Source organism: Homalodisca vitripennis, chromosome 2, assembly GCF_021130785.1.
Source record: "Homalodisca vitripennis isolate AUS2020 chromosome 2, UT_GWSS_2.1, whole genome shotgun sequence".
Lineage (NCBI taxonomy): Eukaryota > Metazoa > Arthropoda > Insecta > Hemiptera > Cicadellidae > Homalodisca > Homalodisca vitripennis.
The window spans coordinates 102,251,164-102,271,390 of NC_060208.1; the positions used below are offsets into that span (position 1 = coordinate 102,251,164).

Genomic DNA, 20,227 nt, shown 5'->3' on the forward strand with positions numbered 1-20,227 from the left:
CATCACTAGCAACTAAATGTTTGAACATTTTAGCCTACATTAGAAATGGATAAATAAAAATAACAATCTTTTAGTTTTTCTGGGATTGGTCAATTCTCAATAATATTGAGATCAGCAGCACATGTGTAGAGATGTAAACCACTGTGCAGTTATAATATTGCCCCTTACTTAACAAAGAATATAATAGCAGCAAATAAGGTAATAAAAAGTACTAAATCTCATTTATAAAGTTTATTTAATATTTTTGTATACAAATCACAGTTTTATAGAATTTACAATCAATAACAAAAAGTAAAATATAAAATGCAAAAATATCATCTTTAGATATTAGGAAACCTGTAAATCTTATTAGTCATAATTAGTATTAGTAATACTCTACAATATCCATATTGTACTTGGGGTTAGGAGAGAGAACCTGTGTTGAGGTACAATGACAATTGGAGAGGGAATGAAACATTTTGTAATTAGAGCAAGAGACTTAAATTGTGTACCGTGCATGTGTCCCTGCCAAATACTGCCCTTATATTAAAAGTAACTTCCAAAAAAATAAAAAAAGTATTCTACTGGCCTATTTTTCTCAAACTGATATCCTGTACCTTCATTCAGCTTTTGCTTATATAGTATATATTTGCATACATTAATCATTTGGTCAAAAAATAGGACCAGTTTAATTGATCTTCTTTCTATTTGAGTATTTTAAGTTTGTTAGTTCATAGTCTATTACATGAAATTAGTCATAGTGTTGCCGAGACTGCTTGTGTCCTAGAGGGTGACCTGATTGGTGGCCCTCGGTCTGTCCTACCTGCCAGTATTTGTTATCCTTAAGGATTTTTACAACTCCCTTCAATTAAGTATGATACTGCCATTGTTGTTTTAAGCATCTCAGATGTCTTAGATATTTATTTATTCCGTCACTCACAATTCCAAGTCACAAGAATCAAGGTATAAAATTTTTTATTAAAATGTTACATTGTAAAAAATGGCAGTGTTGTTAGTGTTAATTATTTTGTATTTTGTCTGAAGTAACAAGTTCTTTATTAAGCATGTTGACAAAGTTAACAATGCATATGCCAAGTCAATACAATAAAACATTAAATCAAAACAATCATTCTAAACTTTATTTTATAAACACATCATTCAAAAAATGATCTATAGAATAATATGCATTTTCAGCAAGAAACAGCCTCAACTTCCTCCTAAAACATTGTTACTCTGTACCAACTTTAGGCTTAATGGCAGTCTTATAAATGTTTCTTAAATGTTAATGTTTCTTATAAAACGAGGTGGAGTGTGGAGGGATGTTCATAATGCATCTGGGATTACTTCTCGTACTGTAACAGTGTGATGGGAGAAACTGTTCCAAAAGGTGGAAATTTTTATGGAGATAGGAAATGGTTCCCAAAATATAAATGGAAGGGAAGGTAAGAATTTTATTGAAAGTAAAAAGGTCTGCACATGAAGTTCAGGGTAAAACATGAGATATTATTCTCATGGCTTTCCTTTGAAGCCTGAAGACAGACTTGGTTTTGGTGCTCTCCTGAGGCCAAGAAATTTAAGGACACCCTCAGAGAAGATAGGCTCAGCACCCAGGTGGATACTGAGTAACCTATTGTTTGGCCCGTTCCCTATACAAAATTCAACAAGGGTCGTTTTAGAGATGTTCACTTGCAATCTGTTTAGTTCCACCCAATTCAGAAGTGCATTTCCTGCTAAGAATGTATTGAGCTCTAAGCAATCTTTGGAAGGGCTGGAAAAAGTTAGGGATCTGTCATCCCCATAGAGGCACAGATTGGGCCCAGATAAACTCTGATAAAGGTCATTGATGAAAATAAAAAAAGGACAGGGCCCAAAATTGAACCCTGTGGGACGCCCTTCCTGACCGTTTCTTGCTTGGAAAATGCACTCCTGATGGTTTTGGACGAATTGACAGAACTCACCTTAACACACTGGGTTCTTCCCACCAGATAAGGTTGAAACCAACAAAGAGCAATACCTCTAATTCCCAAGTTAAAAATTTTATTATGTATAAGGTCATGGTCAACAAGATCGAAGGCTTTGCTTAGATCAAATAACAAGCCACTAGAATGGTTTCCTGAGTCAATAGCGTCAACAATATTTTGGACAACACACAACATCGCATCAACAGTACTTTTCCCTTGGTGAACCCGTACTGATGACTGAATAGCAACTTGTTACTCTTCAGAAAACTCCACAGCCTATTTAACACGACTTTTTCAATAACTTTTGAAAAAGTTGAGATGATCGATACTGGCCTATAGTTGGAATATTCTAGATTGATGCCCTTCTTATAAAGAGGGTTTATAAACAGCTACCACATTTAATTTAATTTGTATTTTATATACATATGTATTTCATAATAGACATTGATGCAAATATATTTTGACTTAAGACTTACTAGTATTATCATGTTCGCTACTAGAACTTTCACAAGCTGGATTTGTTAGAAGTTAAGACTATTACATACTGTGTCACTAAAAGATACAGCTATAGTTTATTTAAAATAAATCATTATAATCATAACAAAGCATATATTATATTATCCTATAAGGAACTCCCCAAAATGATATCAATAGTTTGACAACTATTTAGTTAAACTTACCTGTATAATATTTACAATTATTTTTTATTAGTAGAAGATACTAATTTCATTATCTACAATTATTTAGTTTGTATTTGTATTATCTCTCTAAATAATCAATAAGCTGGGTTGAGTTGCACTATGGATTTAGCAGTGGAATCAGAGGATGCTCTTCATTAGCCAAACCAACCTAAATTAACATCAGCTGAGGTTATATGATATAGCCTGATAGGCATAATGTCCCCTGTAGAACAAAGTCTTCCAAATTGGAAGCAGATTTCCCTCTCTTTACAGTCGTTCATGACATGACCATGTCTTCATATCATAGTCTAGTAGTGGTGGCCAGTTGTTTAATATGTATTTTTTTCTTTTTTTTTGCTATCTGGATTTGAGGTAAAGTTTTGTTGGGTCCATGACAGATTAGTTCCTTTGTACCTTGTGTCTCCCCCCCCCATTACCAGTGACTGTTGTGAAGTGTTAGCTGTATTGCGAACTGCCCATCTACCCATAGTCAACCTCATGGGAGCCCTCCGGAAGATGCAACGTCAGGTCACTACACCAAGATCAGTTCATAAGTTTTTCTTGTTAATTAAGCCCTTGGTGAGTGCCACAATCCTCACATATCTTCATCTGTTTTTTAGTTTTAAACTCGTAACAACTACATATTTCAGAAGCCCTTCGAGCCCAGATCTATCACTTTCAATTTATTCTCACTTTCAGAATCCTTCATAACAATAGTACCATTACCCATGATAAAAAATATGCATTGAGTTTTTTATACATATGAAAGCAAAAACAAAAACATTACCAAATAATATATTCAACACATTTACTGAATTCTGAATAGAACTAAAATAAGTAAATAACTATTTAAAAATATATTTATGATCATTATTATTATGAGGGCTGTTTTTTCCAACTCCCTATCATGCTGTGAAACAACCTTTCAAGTAGTACGATGCAACAATTTGCAGTAGTTTAGTGCTTCTCTTGCCTGGAAATTCTTCACTGACAAAAGCAACTTATAATGACTTATAATTTTAGAAATTAGGGGAAACACTGGGCAAGTCACATGCAACTTTCAAGGTCCTTACAAGCACAAAGAGTTGAGAAACCAAATTAAAAAAAATTTTAAACAAAATGAATATTTAACACAGTAATATGAAATTCTTTGGACAACCGATGTATATAATTATTTCTAAGCAATAATACAATTAATTTACTAACAATAAAAATTATTAACTATCAAAAATATACCACACCCTAATACCGCTAAACCTCATGATTGTGACATATTATACAACACATTCATTATTGCGTTGTTAGAACTACATAAAATAAGTACGCAAAATAAGTAAGTGTATGTAGAGTTTTACATATTGTATTATGAATATGTACAAATATTATTGTGGGAGCACTAAAAACACTATCTTTTCATGCATATAAACAGTATAAGATACATTTGTACAAAAGACACATAATTATTTATTTATATTTAAAAAGAAACTGACATTCTGTTTAATACTAAAAACCTAATATAAGTTTGAAAGTAAGTATTCTCAAATTTTTATTTTTTATAAAATTTTGGACTAAAGGACACATATTACATATTTTGTTAATTTTTATTTTTACATATTAATCCTTGTACTTTACTTAACAGAATTAATAATATATAAAAACCTACTTAGTATATTGTGTTATAAAATATTTTTTAAGGGTTACAAGTATAGATTAGCAGGGTTGTATAAAACTTAAAAATTAATTTGATTCTCTATTGTGTAACGAAAAAACATATTTTAAACAAAGGAGAAAATAAATCATTTATCCACTAAATGTATAACCCTCCTTTTGTTCTTTACTGGATTTTGGTTAATATTAATGGTTTATTAAAAAAATATTACTAGGTGAAAAATTAATTTGCTTTTTAAAACTTGATATTTATTAAAAGAAGGTAACTGTGGTACAATTACATACTCAACTATTGCTTTTTTCAGTTTCTAGTATTTAAATGTTACACACCTATTATTTGTTAACAATTGTACTCAGTGGTGTAGTGGGGCCGGAGCGGCGCTCCGGCACAGCTTTAAGAAGCGGAGCGTCGCTCCGGCATAGCATCTAGAGCCGGAGCTGTGAACTGGAGCGCCACCCGCCTGTAGTGGTAGGCGGATTACGAGTCGCTGGATAATAAAAAGGCCAGAACAAACCAGCATCACTTATATGTCCATTGAGTGGTATCAAGGTAATTGTAGGCGCTGTGCAATAGACAACTCTTGTAACTCGCAACTAGCGCCTTCATAAAAATCAGGATGCTCTCTCACTCTCCCTCTCCCCCTCCTATGACAGGTGTGCCACACCACCCCGCCCGTCCATCTCCTACTAACTGCACGAAATGTATACTTACATAGAGACTTGTTATTCGCGTTCCCGGTCTCTATGTTGTTGTGAATGCTTGTATTAAGCTGTTATCGTCGAAAGTCTTAGTCGTAGTGGTTGAGTTCAAACAGCGTACCGTATATACTGTTAGTTTTGTTTGAGTTGAGTCCTCTGTAATACATTTGTGAAAGCCTATTACTAATTTTTTTAATTATTAGTTTGTGAATTTTGTGAAGTGATGGAACCAAAACCTAAACATAAATATATAACGTCATTTTTTAGTGCCCCTAATATGACTGACTCAAATCCAGTTCCTGGAACATCAAATCCAAAAGCTAAAATTAAAATAAGTAATCTCGCTGAGCCTGAGCCTAATGAAAAGGAAGTTCGAGCAGATGACCCCCCCCCACGGAACACAGTGGCCTGAAATTTGGACAGAAGATATGTGGGAGAGAAAGAAGGCGGCTTTTCCTTGGATAGACTTAAAGGAAGGTAAATTAGGCTGTAAAATTTGTTTTGAAGTCAGTAATTTGGGAGCATACAAAAAAGAACATGTTTAGCTTTCTTATGAGTGGCGTTCGTACAAAGTTTGTTTTTATTGCTCAAATAGAACAAATCAACTCAAATTTTTGAGGAAAAAGATTATTGAACATAAACAGTCGAAAGCTCACCAAACCGCTCAAACAATTATTGACAAATCAAACAAACATTCGATGCCACAAGTAATTGGTCAAATGAATCAAGCTCAGCTCGATTCAACTAAGGCTGTGTTTAGATCGGCATATTTTATTGCTCAATACGACCGTCCGTACAGCGACCATTTCGGATTGCTTGAGCTACAAAAACTAAATGGGGTAGATATCTGCGTAGGCCTTCATTCAAGGTATAGCGCGGTCGAAATAATAGATCATATTTCAAAGGAAATGAAAATGCGCATTTTGAATCAAGTAAAGGAAATTTCTGGAAAACTGTCAATAATCATTGATGAATCCACAAACATTAGTTCTAAATCCGTCCTCATTGTATATTTAAAATGTGAATTTAGCGAGGATAAACCACCAAGTACTTTATTTTTGGACTTAGTCGAGCTTTCTGATCACAAAGCTGAGACAGTTTTTAACAGTGTCCACCAGTTCCTTGAAGGATATGGTTTTAATGGCGAGTACTTAAAACAAAACTTGGTTTCCTTTACAAGCGAAGGGGCGAACGCCATGTTGGGAAAGCACTGAGGTGTAGCAAGGAGATTTTTATCTGTTTACCCTAATATCATCATATGGCACCGTATGAATCACAGACTGGAACTGGCTATTGGGAAGGTCATAAGTGAAGTAGCCGGGGTTAACCATTTCCAGTCATTCATGGATAAACTTTATTCATTGTACAGCACATCTCCAAAGAATAAGCGAGAGTTAAAAGAATGTGCACAGGAGCTCGATATTCAAATTAATAAAATCAGCAAAATTTTAAGCACGAGGTGGGTAGCAAGCAGTTTTCGTACTGTTTCAGCCGTTGTGTGTGGTTACGTTATCAAGCCTTAGCCAGCCACTTCTCTAAAGCAATGTATGGTCCTGAGAGAACATCCACTGATAGATGCAAATATAATGGTTTATTGAAGAAGCTGTCTTCCCATAATTTTTTGTTCAACTTAGCATTTATGTATGCCATTCTTGCTGAATTGGCTTTGTTGTCTGAAAGTCTGAAAAATAGTAGCACGTCCCTTGTATTTGCAGACAAACTGATTTATAGATCAATCAGATATATGGAATCTTTGAAAGAAAAACCTGGGACAAGAGTTCTGGAGGCACAAGTCACCATGAGAGAAGGGTGTTTTGCTTCTTTAAAGTTAAATGAAAACCCTAAAATCGTATCATTTAATGGTGAGCAGTTGATTTCTAGTCTAATCAGTAACATAAAGAAGAGAATGTTTTGAAGGGTTTGGCCAAACTCAAGTGGAGCAGCTATGCAAACGCTTCAAGTTGAACATCAACAGAGCTGTGACTGCTTACAGGAATTACTTGGACAACAGGAGGCGGGTACCTGATGGACTGCAAGAGCTTATAAACTGCACTAAAATAATACCCTGTAGTTCCGCTGACTTGTGAAGGAGAGTTCAGCAGTATGAATAACTTACTCACACCATTAAGGAACTCATTGACAGTAAGTCATGTCTCAGCCCTACTGTTTTTAAAACACCAAGGTCCCCCGCTCCGCAGATGGAAGCTGGTCCCCCATGACATGGCTAAGAGCAGCCGACACCCAAACAAGAATAGCAGAAACTCCAAAGAAAGGAAATGGGGAATGGAAAAGGAGAGGAATTTTGGGACATACTTTAGAGGTTATCGCACAATATTCATGTTCGTGTTACCGTTGAAAATATGTAAAAATATTACTTTTACAATATTTAATAGTTTTTACAATGCATTTTTACGGTATTCTTTTTCAGGCTACAATAATGTATTAGCATGACAGCACAGTTATTTTTCAAAGTATGTCTAAAATCATAGCTTATCTGTTTGTCGTTATAAATTGTGTTAGCCTAGTTTACGAAATAAAATGTCCTTTATTAATAATCAAAAATATTTTTATTGCTATACCCAGCAACTCGCCGCTCCCATGGTGTAAGTATAATATATTTATATTACAGTTTTCACCATGAAATAACTACTGTTATAAAGTATATTTAATAATGAACTAGAATATATAACATTTATTAAAATCGCTCTAGTTTAAGTGGGTAAAACGACAGTTTAAGTGGAAGTCTGCAAATATAACGCCGCTGTCGGAACGCCAAGCTGACGACACATGCCTGACATGGGCGAGGGGGCGGGGGGGAATCTGCGCGGTAGCACACCTATTATACTTACACCATGGTCGCTCCGGCACAGGTAAATTCGGCACTACACCACTGATTGTACTGTAATATTACAGAAAAACCTTATTTTAAAATAGAATTGTTTTATAAAATAATTTGTTATTTAAAATATAGAAAATTTTGTGTGAAAAAAATTGTATTACTAACGGGTTAGGTTTATCTTGTAAAATGTTGTGTCTAGTGGGAATTTAAATTTATTTGCAAATGAAACACAATGAGGGAAAAATACTATAGCAAAATTTCAACCCTAAAAGAACATTTTATTTTTATATCAAAATGTCATCATGAGCATGACAATGGTGTTATGAGTTAAAATGAGAGGCAGGAGTGCTATTGGCATAGTTCAAGATTAACATTAACTCTCCTACTAGGACTTGTTCAATATTCAACTTGTTCTATTCTATGTTGTAAAAAGTTGAATTTTCAATATGTTTTCAAGCTCTTAGATTTATTGCAGTGCAAATTGTTGTGCAGGAATAAATGTGATTAACATATATGAAAAATCAGATTTTAAGCCAATCTTACATATTGTCCTTTTTTTAAGCTATGACATAAGCAGCTTTTAAAAAATCATTCATGCACATCTGTCTCACTATTTTGGCCAAGAGATTCCATGAAGTCTCCTAAATATGCAAGAGGAGAACTGCAGCTGGCAAGGAGGGAGCGGCTCGTTACTTCCCCCTCCACTCCACATGACCAGTAGGCTACTACACATCGGGCCGAGGACCACATGGAATCTCTCACCATATATAATTTGTTTGTTGCATTTTTACTGTGATAACTTAGTCTACTTTCACATTTATATAATTAACTGTTCATTGATACTTGGTAAATAATATTTTAGTGTTAATGAATACCTTTAGTTTGAAGAAAAACATGTTTGATTCTCTTTATACAATTTTTATGGCAAAATAATAATGTTTTAAACATATACAAATAAATATTACAATAATATTTTATGAATAAAATTATAGGTAACACAATATATTAAAGTTTGTATGTCTGAAATTAACAAATGACGAACTACAGTTTGTCTTTACAATTAAAATTTAGATTTGTAACTCTAATTTTAATTAGATAACTCAACAAACTAGACAATTTTAAAAGTCTGAACAAAATTTAGCATTGAATGGCAGCCTTAAGAACTTTCCCTTCAAAACTACTGTACATTCCAAATATGACAACCTATTTTTATAAATTAAACTTATTTAACATATAAATAAATAAATAAGCATAATTGTCTAATAAATATACTACATATTTTAAATCGACACAGTATTCCTCATAAGCTACTGAATAAAACTGAGTGCAAAATAATTCCTTTGGATTTAAGCCCTTTACATTTTTATATGTACCCTTACATAAAACACAAATTGGGTCAACAGTACACAATGAATTGGGTGCCACTGAATAGTCTGATATCACTGGATAATATCCACCTGACTGAAGTTAAGATGTTAGCCTTTCAACAAGTCACCAATTAAACTCCTCCTTCAGAGTCCAATAGCCGAGCTTGTCTGGAGCCCTGTAAAACGTGCAGATCTTGCTGAGAAGGCTCTTGAAGAGTGGAGAACTGCCTTCAGGCAGCCGACCTTCAAACCTGAGACAAGCCACAATACAGGTGTTATAATCATTTAGATCCTTTCTACGCATGCAAGTTACACAACGGTAACACATATTGTGCTGTTTGGATGTCATGTGTACTTATATGTTTCAATTTGTGGTGCAACATCACTGACTCATAGTCAAAATATATTTGGGTGGCCATTATGTTAGACACATGAAAATGTTGACTAAGAGAGAGTATATTTAAATGTATGCTATAAACACAAAAAAATAAACTATAACTTATAATATATGTTTAAGAATGTTCATTTGTAAACACGATTCAGAAAAAGTTGATTTATAAACATATTATTTTTCACACTGTTATTGTTTTTAAGTTGATTGTGAAATAACCATTATATTTACCTAATTGCTAGTTATATACAACAATACATAAAAAACCAAACGAGACAAAACTGTACTTTGTATCACAATGTGGTACAAGCAACTGAAAAAAATTACACTACATGAAATGTAGGTATGGCAGAATGACAATATTGACCATTTTGTGACTAAAATAGTTTAGCAAAACAAAGTTAACAAATTAGAAATAACAAATTCACTCTCCTCCACCTTTACAATTAAATAGACTCAATATTTTCAGGGTAAATAACATTCTTAACACAAGAAGGCTGAATGAACATACATACTGTAGGTCACTATAGCATATCTAATTTATTGTTTTGCCACAGTTTCTTGAAAAAAAACCATGATAAGTATGTACTGGTCATGAGTTCATTTCACGTTGTATAATTGTTTTTATTTTGGCTGGAAATAAAATATTATTAACTTTTTCTGATATTGAGCCAACTGATGTAACCAAAACTTATCTCTTGCTGAGTTCGTTCGGATAGAGTCTCAGCTCGCTGGGCCACACGACTGGCTGTGTTCTGTGTCACCAATTGTTACTTGCAAAACCATGTATGTATTTTTACTCAGATTTACATGGTAGTATTGGACCTTTGCCTTTTTAAATTAATGAGATTTAAAAGATATTCTCAAATAATTTACAAATCTTATTAGCTTTAATGTCAAACTTCGTTATTTATTATTTGCTTTTAAACAAACCGAGTAATTTAAGTTATAGCTTGGTCTGTAAAAAAAAAAATATTTGCAGATTAAAAATACGATCAGTCTCAATTAGGTCCTAAAACCAACAGAATATAAAATCGTTTTCAGATTATTAGTTTTGTCTCCACTAGTATTTTAATAAGTAGATAGGATACACTATAGCAGCTACAGTGACATTAAGAGTCAGATAAAAAAAATAATTCTGAACAATGTTTACTGTGTTATATGCTGCAAATAGGGAAATAACAATTTAGTTATTTATTTAGTGGAGATGCAGTACTTTACAGCCACAACTGGAAAAGAACTGAATTTTTTAACTACGCAATATAGAGTGGGCCACATGTAGTACCATGACAAGCTTAACGGCAGCTAGGTGTGGCCCGCTGAGCTGAGGGATAGGAACAGCAGAGAACAGCCATGGCTAGGTAAAACTCTAGATGAGTTTTTTCAAAATTATATCCCTAGTTACTGAACACATATATCTGTATTAAGTAAGAAACTGATGTAAAGTAACTGCTTTTATTATGTAATCTAAATGTTATTACAATATTGGTGCCATTCTGTATACTGAATCATCATGTGATAAATAACCAAATAGCATTAACCCTTTCACTGCTTACATACAATACATTGGACATATAAAATAAGTTTTTAATTATCTTATATGCATCTGGTTCCCATGAAACTACACCAAACAATGCACAATAATGCTGGCTTCATGAGAAAATAGTTTCAAACATTTCTAAAAAAATTAAATCAGCTTTGGACGTCATTGAATCAAGTGTGAAAATGCAAAGAGCTGCATAACATGTTCAGAGAAAAATTCTCATAACTTGGCTATTTTTTTTAAGGCAAGACCATACAATTTTATATGCATGTTACCATAAAGTTTAAATTTCTAATGCATTGATGAAAACATACCAATAATGTATTTGTGCACAACTTAGTTTAACCTAAAAAAAGTGTAAAAGATCTATATTTTATTTATTGATAAAATATACTAAATGAAATATTAGTTATATCTAACTATGATTTTTGAAACATAATTTTACTAGTAAAAAATAATAATATGCAATATAGATAATAATATAGATTTTCATATAAAAGCCAAAACTAGAGTCAATAGTCAAACTACTTTATTCTGTAATATGTACAAGGTACAAAGAATAGCGTCACTACAATGAAACTAAACACTAATATTAATTTTAAAATATAAGTAAAAAAATAAAATTGTAACATCTTAACAATTTATCTTCAATTCTTCTTTAAATGAATTAATTGGTTTTTATATTGAAATATTCCTCAAAAGAATATAGAGACAAATTAGTTAAATAATCTTTGACTTCTTTTTTAAATTTTAACAGATCTGTTTCCATTATAAATTTTGTTGGTAAATTATGTAAATATCTAAAACCTCTGTAATATGTTTTCTTTTTGTAAAATTCAAGATTGTGTTGATCGACATGTCTATTAAAACGAGTATTATATGTATGTTTATTGGTTTTTAGTATCGGATCAAAAAATTGTTTTACATAAATTATTGATTCAAATATGTGTAAACCATATACTGTCAGAATTCCAAGTTCAGAAAAAATATGTTTAACAAAATCTGTATATCTTAAATTTTTCATGATTCTCAAAGATTTTTTTTGTAGGACCAAAAGCCTATCTAAATTACTTATTGTTGTTGCTCCATAAATGCTTATTCCGTAAGCTAAATGTGAATGGATCAAAGAGAAATATATTAATTTCAGTGTATGTAAATTACTAATTTTTGCCATTTGTCGCAATGCATATAGACCAGTAGAAATTTTCTTAGTAACATGATCTACATGTTTATCCCAAGCTACATTTTTATCTATTATAAGTCCTAAAAACTTTGTGTGGTCTACTTGTTTAAGTCTGTCATTGTCTAGAAAAATGTCACAGTTTAGATTTGATCTGGATTGCTTTGTAGAAAAAGAAATATAATTAGATTTATCTGAATTTAATAAAAGATTATTTTTGTCAAAAAAATCCTTAATCCTACATAGACCAATATATGATGAAATTTCAATATTCTCAAGCTTCTGACCAGAAAACAAAACATTTGAATCATCAGCATACAGACACACGGCACCATCCAACCCCTCCATCACCCCTGGCAAACCTTCCTTATAACATAAAAACAAAAGAGGTCCCAGGATAGACCCCTGGGGCACACCATGCCGTAGTGTCTGCAGCTGTGATCTATGAGCCCTCACATAATGATTTTTACTGTAAAAAATTGTTTCTTCTATTTCTACTTATTGTTTTCTATTTGTTAAATAGGAATCAAACCATGTTTGCTCCTTTCCATATATACCGAAGCTGTTTAATTTCCTTATTAACTTTACATGACTGACACTATCAAATGCTCTGGTAAGATCTAAAAATATCCCAATTACTTTTTATCTTTTATCAACTGAGTCAATAATGGACTGGATAAATTCTATACCGGCCGTTATTGTTGATTTTCCATGACGAAAGCCATGTTGTTGTTTGTCCAACAGTTCATTAGACTCTAGGTGTTTTAAAAGCTGATCATAAACCACTTTTTCGAATATTTTAGAAAAAATTGGGAGCAATGACACTGGCCTATAGCATGCTGGATCAGTCACATTACCTTTTTTAAAGAGAGGAATCACTTTGGCAACTTTTAAAATATCAGGAAATATTCCTGAAATTAAAGAAGAATTGATTACATGGACAAAAGGTTTTAAAATAAAGTTAACAGATTTTTTCACAATATCAATTGGTATATCATCGTGCCCCACAGAAAACTTAGTTTTAAATGACAAAACAATTGTTTTTAACTGATACTCAGACACCGGTTGAAATCTGAAACATGGCCGAGCACAGGTCAGATGCTCACTATTGGTATAAATGGAGTTGAGCTGAGGTATGTTAGGTAATACTAGCAAGTCAACGGCTGTCACAAAAAAATCATTAAAAGTGTTTCCTACAGTAACAGGATTAGTATTAATTTTCCATTTGCAATAATGCTTTTATTATGATTTACATTGGATTGTTTGTTTACCTCATATTTAATTATTTTCCAAGTTGTTGTCAGAGTATAGAATTTTATCATCAAAGTATTTTTGTTTATTTCTATTCATGCACTCTTTCAGTACCTTTTTCTTTTCTTTTATGACTATTTTCAAATTTGTGTTTTTGGAAATTCTAAATTATTTCTCAAGTTCAACTAATTCACTCTTTTTAATTTGTATATCATCTGTAATCCATTTTTGTCCTAAGAAATGTTTTTTAACAGTTTGACTAATTTTAGGAAAATGTATTTCGAAAATATAACTAAAAATACTATGAAATAGTTGATATTTCATATCTACCGGTGATTGATAAACTTCCATGTCTCCTTTGCTATATCTCTCAAAAATGTTTCAGTGTTATTTAAAGCAAATCTTCTGCATAGTTTTTTTATATTCATTTTACTCGAATCAACACAATTTAATTCTAAAAATTCTAGAAGTTGACCATCATGATCGGATATTTGAGTTATGATACCTGATATATTTAATTTTGTACAATCTATATTCGTAATAAAGTTATCTATGGCTGTCTGAGAATCAGCTGTAACTCTAGTTGGGAAGTCCACCAAATATGTCATATTATACACTTTTAATATATTACTAAATTTAGTGTAAATTATATCTTTTTTTAATACATTTATGTTTATATGTCCAGCCAAAATCACATTTTTGAATTTATGACATAGTATATTACATAATATATCTAAGTTATTTAAAAATTTATCTACTAGACAGTGTTGGGGTGATCTATATAAAACTGCCAATACAAAAGAAAATTGATCTATAGTTATTTCAGACAGACAGCACTCAAATTCTTTTTCACTTAAGAGATCTTCAACTGCTGATAATTTAACCTGTTGAGTCCCGGGTTATGGCAGCACAGGGGCATCTGCTGGCCCGGGTTTTTTCTGGCACTTGGTTACTACTTTGCATTATAGTTATTTTTTGCATCTGCATAATCATATACTCATAAGTTTTTATTTTTATGTTTATTTATTTCATATTATTGATATTTCTAAAGTCAAATATACATATTTAAATTTATATATATATATATTTTTTTTATTCCAAGTGTAAGTTTATTTTTTATAAATCAATAAGACTAGGATAAACAAACTAAATAAATAATATTAGAACAAAACTTTATTTACATGGTCCAGAGTATGGTTTAGGCCTAAAAGTTCCTATAAGTATGGTATTCCACCCAGGGATAGGTAATTGGAGGTAGCTTTCTACGTTTGGGGTTAGGCCTACATTCAGTTCCTTCATTACCAGTAAAGTCATTTCTGGGATTATAATTTTGAACTACCTCGTTTATTACCAAGTCAACACTATCCAAAGTAGGCTTATTTGGACGATTATTAGAATAAACAGTATCACCTGATGGTCCTGGTACTGGTTCATCGAGATAACCTAAATCGTGGTTGAAGTCTGCATCACGAACTAGTTCACTAAAAATAAAATCACCACTTCTTACACGACTGAAAATATCCACATCACTTTCGTCGTCACTATCAGATAGTCCACTAAACTCACTGCCCAATAATTCATTAATATCTTGATCAAACAACTCATGCTTACGCGAAGCCATAATTATTGTGTACAAACAACAGCAACCGGCTGAAACGCCTCGACGTTTAGAGTAAAAACAGGCTGCCAAGTATCGTAGCGCGAAACAAAATATACCTCACGAGAAAGCCAGTGTTCTCCCGAGTAACCCGGTATATTGAATGTCATTTAATTTAGCGAATTGAGTTGAAGAAAACGCAAAAATAAAACGCTCTGCGCGCGGCCGCAACAGTACGGCAACGGGCCACGACTGCACACTTGCCTCAGTCGCAACTGTGCGGCTACGGGATCCAACAGGTTAATACATCTGAAATGTATATGCTCTTTAGCCAATATTAGCACTCCACCTCCAGATGAATGAGATCTCACAAAAGACGAGCAAATGTTGTACTGAGGAATGTGTAACCCAACCAATTCTGCTGCTGTCAATTTATGTTCAGTTAGTGCTAAGATATCTGGTTGTATTTCCTCTAAATTTATATTTAACATATTTAAGTGGGATGACAAATGTTGAACATTTTGATGAAAAATAGAAAACTTAGATAATGATTGACAGCTCCTTGCTTTAGTATGCCTACTATCTTGAGCAAAATCGTGTAAACTTTCAGTTGATGAGGGCAGGTGCTGTATGTTCTCATGAAAATTGGTAATGTTATTTGTATTTGTTGTATTGTTATTTTTGTAAAACTGAACTTTTGATATTATTTTTCTCTGCTCTATTTTACTGGGCTCTTCTGCAATTGATTTTCTAAAAAAGGTGACAGTGGTGACATTAACAGCACATTTTATAAAAGCATATGTTTTGACTAAAGTGGACTTTGGAAGTTTTCACATATGCTACAGTAAAATGCCTGGCACAAAAAGGGTTAATAATTTAGATATTTACTAGATATGTCAAAAACTGATGCTGGTTACCTATTGATAATCTGGTTAGTGTTGACGGTGCCGCCTTGTGAAGATACGAATTCACGAATGTCACGCACAAGTTCGAGGTCTGCGTCCTTCGCATCCATGGCGCAGTTGCGTTTCTTTATATGCTCTATTAGTTCTCTGGACGACATAGTTTCAACACCTGTACCTTTACCGAATCTCTTCCTGCAATGGCATATTAACGATATTATAAACATTTTGACTTTAACTAGTCTAGTGGAACCAGAACACATAAAGTTGAATTTATATCCAAGAAATTAGAAATTTATTTGAGAAAAACCGCTATTGGATTGGTCTTATTTGATATTATTTAAGTTACTTGTGGTACAAAACAAAGTATTCACTTTGTTTTATTACATAGTTATAAAAGTATATTGATATATACAATAGAACATTTCTTATAAGACATGATACATGTTGGTACTAACAATAAAATTAAACTTTAAAACAAATGGCTATGATATTTAGTATTTACTTATTCCTTTACAAAGATAAAGGGTTCTCGACTCTTGATTACAACATCGGTTTTCATAATAATAAATGAATTAATTTTTAATCAGATATTGTGTAATATGCTAAAATTAAAAACATAAATTCCAAAAGATTACATGATCCACTTCTTCAAAAGTTTCGGCATTCCGTAATATTAAGGATCTGCACTCGAGGTGTTAAATACGAGACATTATTTTATATAAAATGTACGCTTTTCTTACTGACATTACAAAAAGCCGATGGACAACGGATCAGCCCTTAGTCCTCAAAGGGTAGTATATATAATTAAACATAAATTCCATAAAAATACTGACGTTGGTTGAAAGTTACGTGCGCCATTGACACCAGTGAAGGTTGGTATGCCTGAAGTCGGGCGCCAACATTCCCGCTGAGACTCACGTAGTTTCTCCACAGCCTGCTTTGCAACCCTGTCTGCCTCTCCTTCAACCAAGGCATAGTCAGCAGGACCACCTTCCATGATAGTGTCGTGTTGCATTGCTGTCTGTAAACCTGTTCAACATTTGATATGTGACAAACTCTCTTATCAATACTTTACAGTGTCATATCCACAATTTCATTTCATGAGATCATAAATTATACTTATTTCAAAGAGCATCGTCTCAAGGTTAAATATAATTATGCAATACAAATCTATATTTGTGCATTTAATGTTTTTAGAATGATCCTACAAGAAACTTAAACAAACTAAACTTACCAGAATTTGAAAAAAGTTTTTTCAGTACATATTCATCTTGTGTAGCGTAACTCTTTCCATCTTCATTTTCTTCTGCTTCAGTAGATTTGGCAACACTGGTTTTCACCAGGTGAGGCACAGTCTCTCCTTCAAACTTAGCATCTTTGAGCCTTCTCTTCTTCTTGTCTTTGTGTTTTGATTTGTGTCCATGTTTTTTATGATTTAAACTTGTATCAAGGGACTCACTGAAGCAACTTGTGCTTGGTTCAGTAATGTCAAATTTTATTCTGGAAGCATCTGATTTTGAGTTAGAAAGTTCCTCATCGCTTATCAGAACCATATCATTCTTTTCCTCTTGAAGTAACTCTTGTTTTTCCACCATTTTTGAAGGGTGATTCTTCTCAGGTGTGCTGTTCTTCACTATCTTTTGACTTAACATCTGTGCTAGTTTCTTCATCCGTTCAATTTTCTCATCTGAAAAACATACATCACTTGAAGGATCCTCTCTTGTTTTCTTAAGCTGTTCCTCTGCTTTTTTCTTTTTCTCTGCCTTCTTCTTGGAGTAGGTTTCTGCTGGAGGTTGAGCATTAAGTCGAGGCTCCACCTTGCGACACCTGTATGTCTTGTTAGGGTCAAGTTTCACCTGCAAATAACAAAACATTATTGAAATTACAATGAAAAGGACTTTTTTCTGATAACTTCAGAATGAATGCAAATATATAGTTAACCTGTGATACAGATAAACCCACCCCAAAGAAAAAAAACATCAAAACTTTTTGAATAGAATAAAAAGAGAATACAAACACATTCATTTAATTACACTGTTCCATTACAAACTAACTTTTAAAATTGAAGGAAAAACACCTTTGCTTTTGAGAACACTATACTAACATATCATATTAATTGGCTGAGTGTTAGCGAAGCCTATTACTCGTAGGACTGGAAAAATTTCATTTCTGTGTATAGAAGAAACAATGAGTTTGATTATGGTACATGTCACCCCATGGGATTTGGCTGAGCATTAGGGAATATACAGGGTGTATATTTATGTCTGGAAACACCCAAATTATCCTTTAATAATTTAAAATATAAATTTGGAACCTCTTACAAATCGTTGATAGAGATTGGGCATCTACTTTTGGAAACATTGTTGTGTTATGTCACACCAACGGGGGGACCGTCCTGCCGAGGGTATCGTGATATTCTAATGGAAGGACCTATACCTTGTGATACATAATTTTAAAGGTATAGCTTACTGATTGATGCACAAACAGCATCTCAAAGGAAATTATTCTATCAGGAAATAGAGCATTTTTTAGTATTGAAAATTTACTGATGTTCAAAACAATGTAATTTTAACATGGTTCTTGCCACAAAATGTGTTACACTTATATCTTTTAGCATTTTTTAAATGTTCAATTAAAATAAAAATAAACAATTTATTTTTATGCTGGTTTCATTAGTACAAATGTTACCAGTTTTTACTTACAATGAATAAAAAACTTATGAGGTCACTTTCTCTGATTACTTATGAACTCTGTACTGGTGTTTTCAGTCAGCAGGGTCAATAAGGTTTTGGTTTTTTTTTTTTTTTTTTTTTTTTTTTTTTTTTTTTTTTTTTTTTACTTGTTTTTTTTTTTTTTACTTTTTTTTTTTTTTTTTTTTTTTTTTTCGTTTTTTTTTTTTTTTGTTTTTTTTTTTTTTTTTTTTTTTGATTCTTTTGTTTTTTTTTTTATTTTTGTTTTATTTTTTTTATTATTTTTTTTTTTTTTTCTTGCTTTTTTTATTTTTTTTTTTTTTTTTTTGTTTTTTTTTTTTTTTTTTTATTTTTTTTTTTTTTTTTTTTTTTTTTTTTTTTTTTTATTTCTTTTGTTTTTTTTTTTTTTGTTTTTTTTTCTTATTTTTATTGTTTTTTTTTTTTTTTTTTTTTTTCTTTTTTTTTTTTTTTTTTCTTTTTTTTTTGTTTTTTTCTGTATTTTTTATTTTTTTTTTTTTATTGTTTTTTTTTTTCTTCTTTTTTTGTTTTTTTTTTTTTTTTTTTCTTTGTTTTTTTTTTTTTTTTTTGTTTGTTTATTTGTTTGATTGTTTTTTTTTTTTTTTTATTTGTATCTTTTTTTATTTTTTTTTCTTTTTTTTTTTTTTTTTTTCTTTTTTTTTTATTTTTCTTTTTTTTATTTTTTTTTTTTTTTTTTTTTATTTTTTTTTTCTTTTTGTTTTTTTTGTTTTTTTTTTTTTAAAGAGACAAAGGTCACTTAGCCTATGAGAAACCATTATTGTGTTTATTAATTCATCCTGGGTCCTACAGGTTTCAGTTGTTGAGCATTGGAGCTTTTCACTAGGACAGGTCATAAGCTTGGGAATTACAAATGGGACAAAGGTCATATCATTCCTGTCGGAGTTAATCTGTGTATCTGAAAAGCATTGCTGTCAACAACGTTATTCTAATTACACGTAGTAAGTTTTTTTATTTGGCTTTTAATGGAATTGTCTGAAAGGAGACGAATTACTCGGTTGATTGATGCGAGGATATTGCGATCTTCAAACAAAGATCTTTATCGGGACGTTTGTAATTTGTTTAATGAACTTTCCCAGAAAGAATCCCATTAGTGTCTTCAACAATATCAAAAAACTATTGAGCGTTTTGAAATGACAGGGAGTGTACGTAATCGGCAAAGTCGGGTAGGATACAATCTGCAAAACAGATGAAGAACATGCACTAGATGTTTTGAAACATTTATTGAAGACCCCACATACATCGCTCAGAAAAGATGCCACAGCAACATGATATGCACCCTATGTATGGTGAGTAAAGATTTTGAAAAATTAATAAATACAACCATTTAAGTTATTTTAGTCCAACAGTTAAGTGAGGGATGATTACGACAGACGAGTGAGTTTGTGAACTTGTGCTGCGCAAATGTGATGACAATAGAGGATTTTCCTGACCAACATAT

General features: G+C 32.1%; 1 protein-coding gene across 1 annotated transcript in view; it reads right to left on the reverse strand.

Annotated features, from left to right (window-relative positions):
* Positions 1 to 216: 216 nt before the first annotated feature.
* The window catches only part of LOC124354479 (DNA excision repair protein ERCC-6-like), a 51,530-nt gene continuing 31,519 nt past the window's right edge, over positions 217 to 20,227 (reverse strand). Inside the window, exons 15-18 of the mRNA XM_046804961.1 lie at positions 17,295 to 17,916; positions 16,894 to 17,089; positions 16,073 to 16,252; positions 217 to 9,444 (exon numbers count right to left, since the gene is read on the reverse strand). Of these exons, the coding sequence (XP_046660917.1) occupies positions 9,318 to 9,444; positions 16,073 to 16,252; positions 16,894 to 17,089; positions 17,295 to 17,916 (1,125 nt within the window). The 3' untranslated portion in view covers positions 217 to 9,317. The remainder of the gene's footprint in view (positions 9,445 to 16,072; positions 16,253 to 16,893; positions 17,090 to 17,294; positions 17,917 to 20,227) is intronic.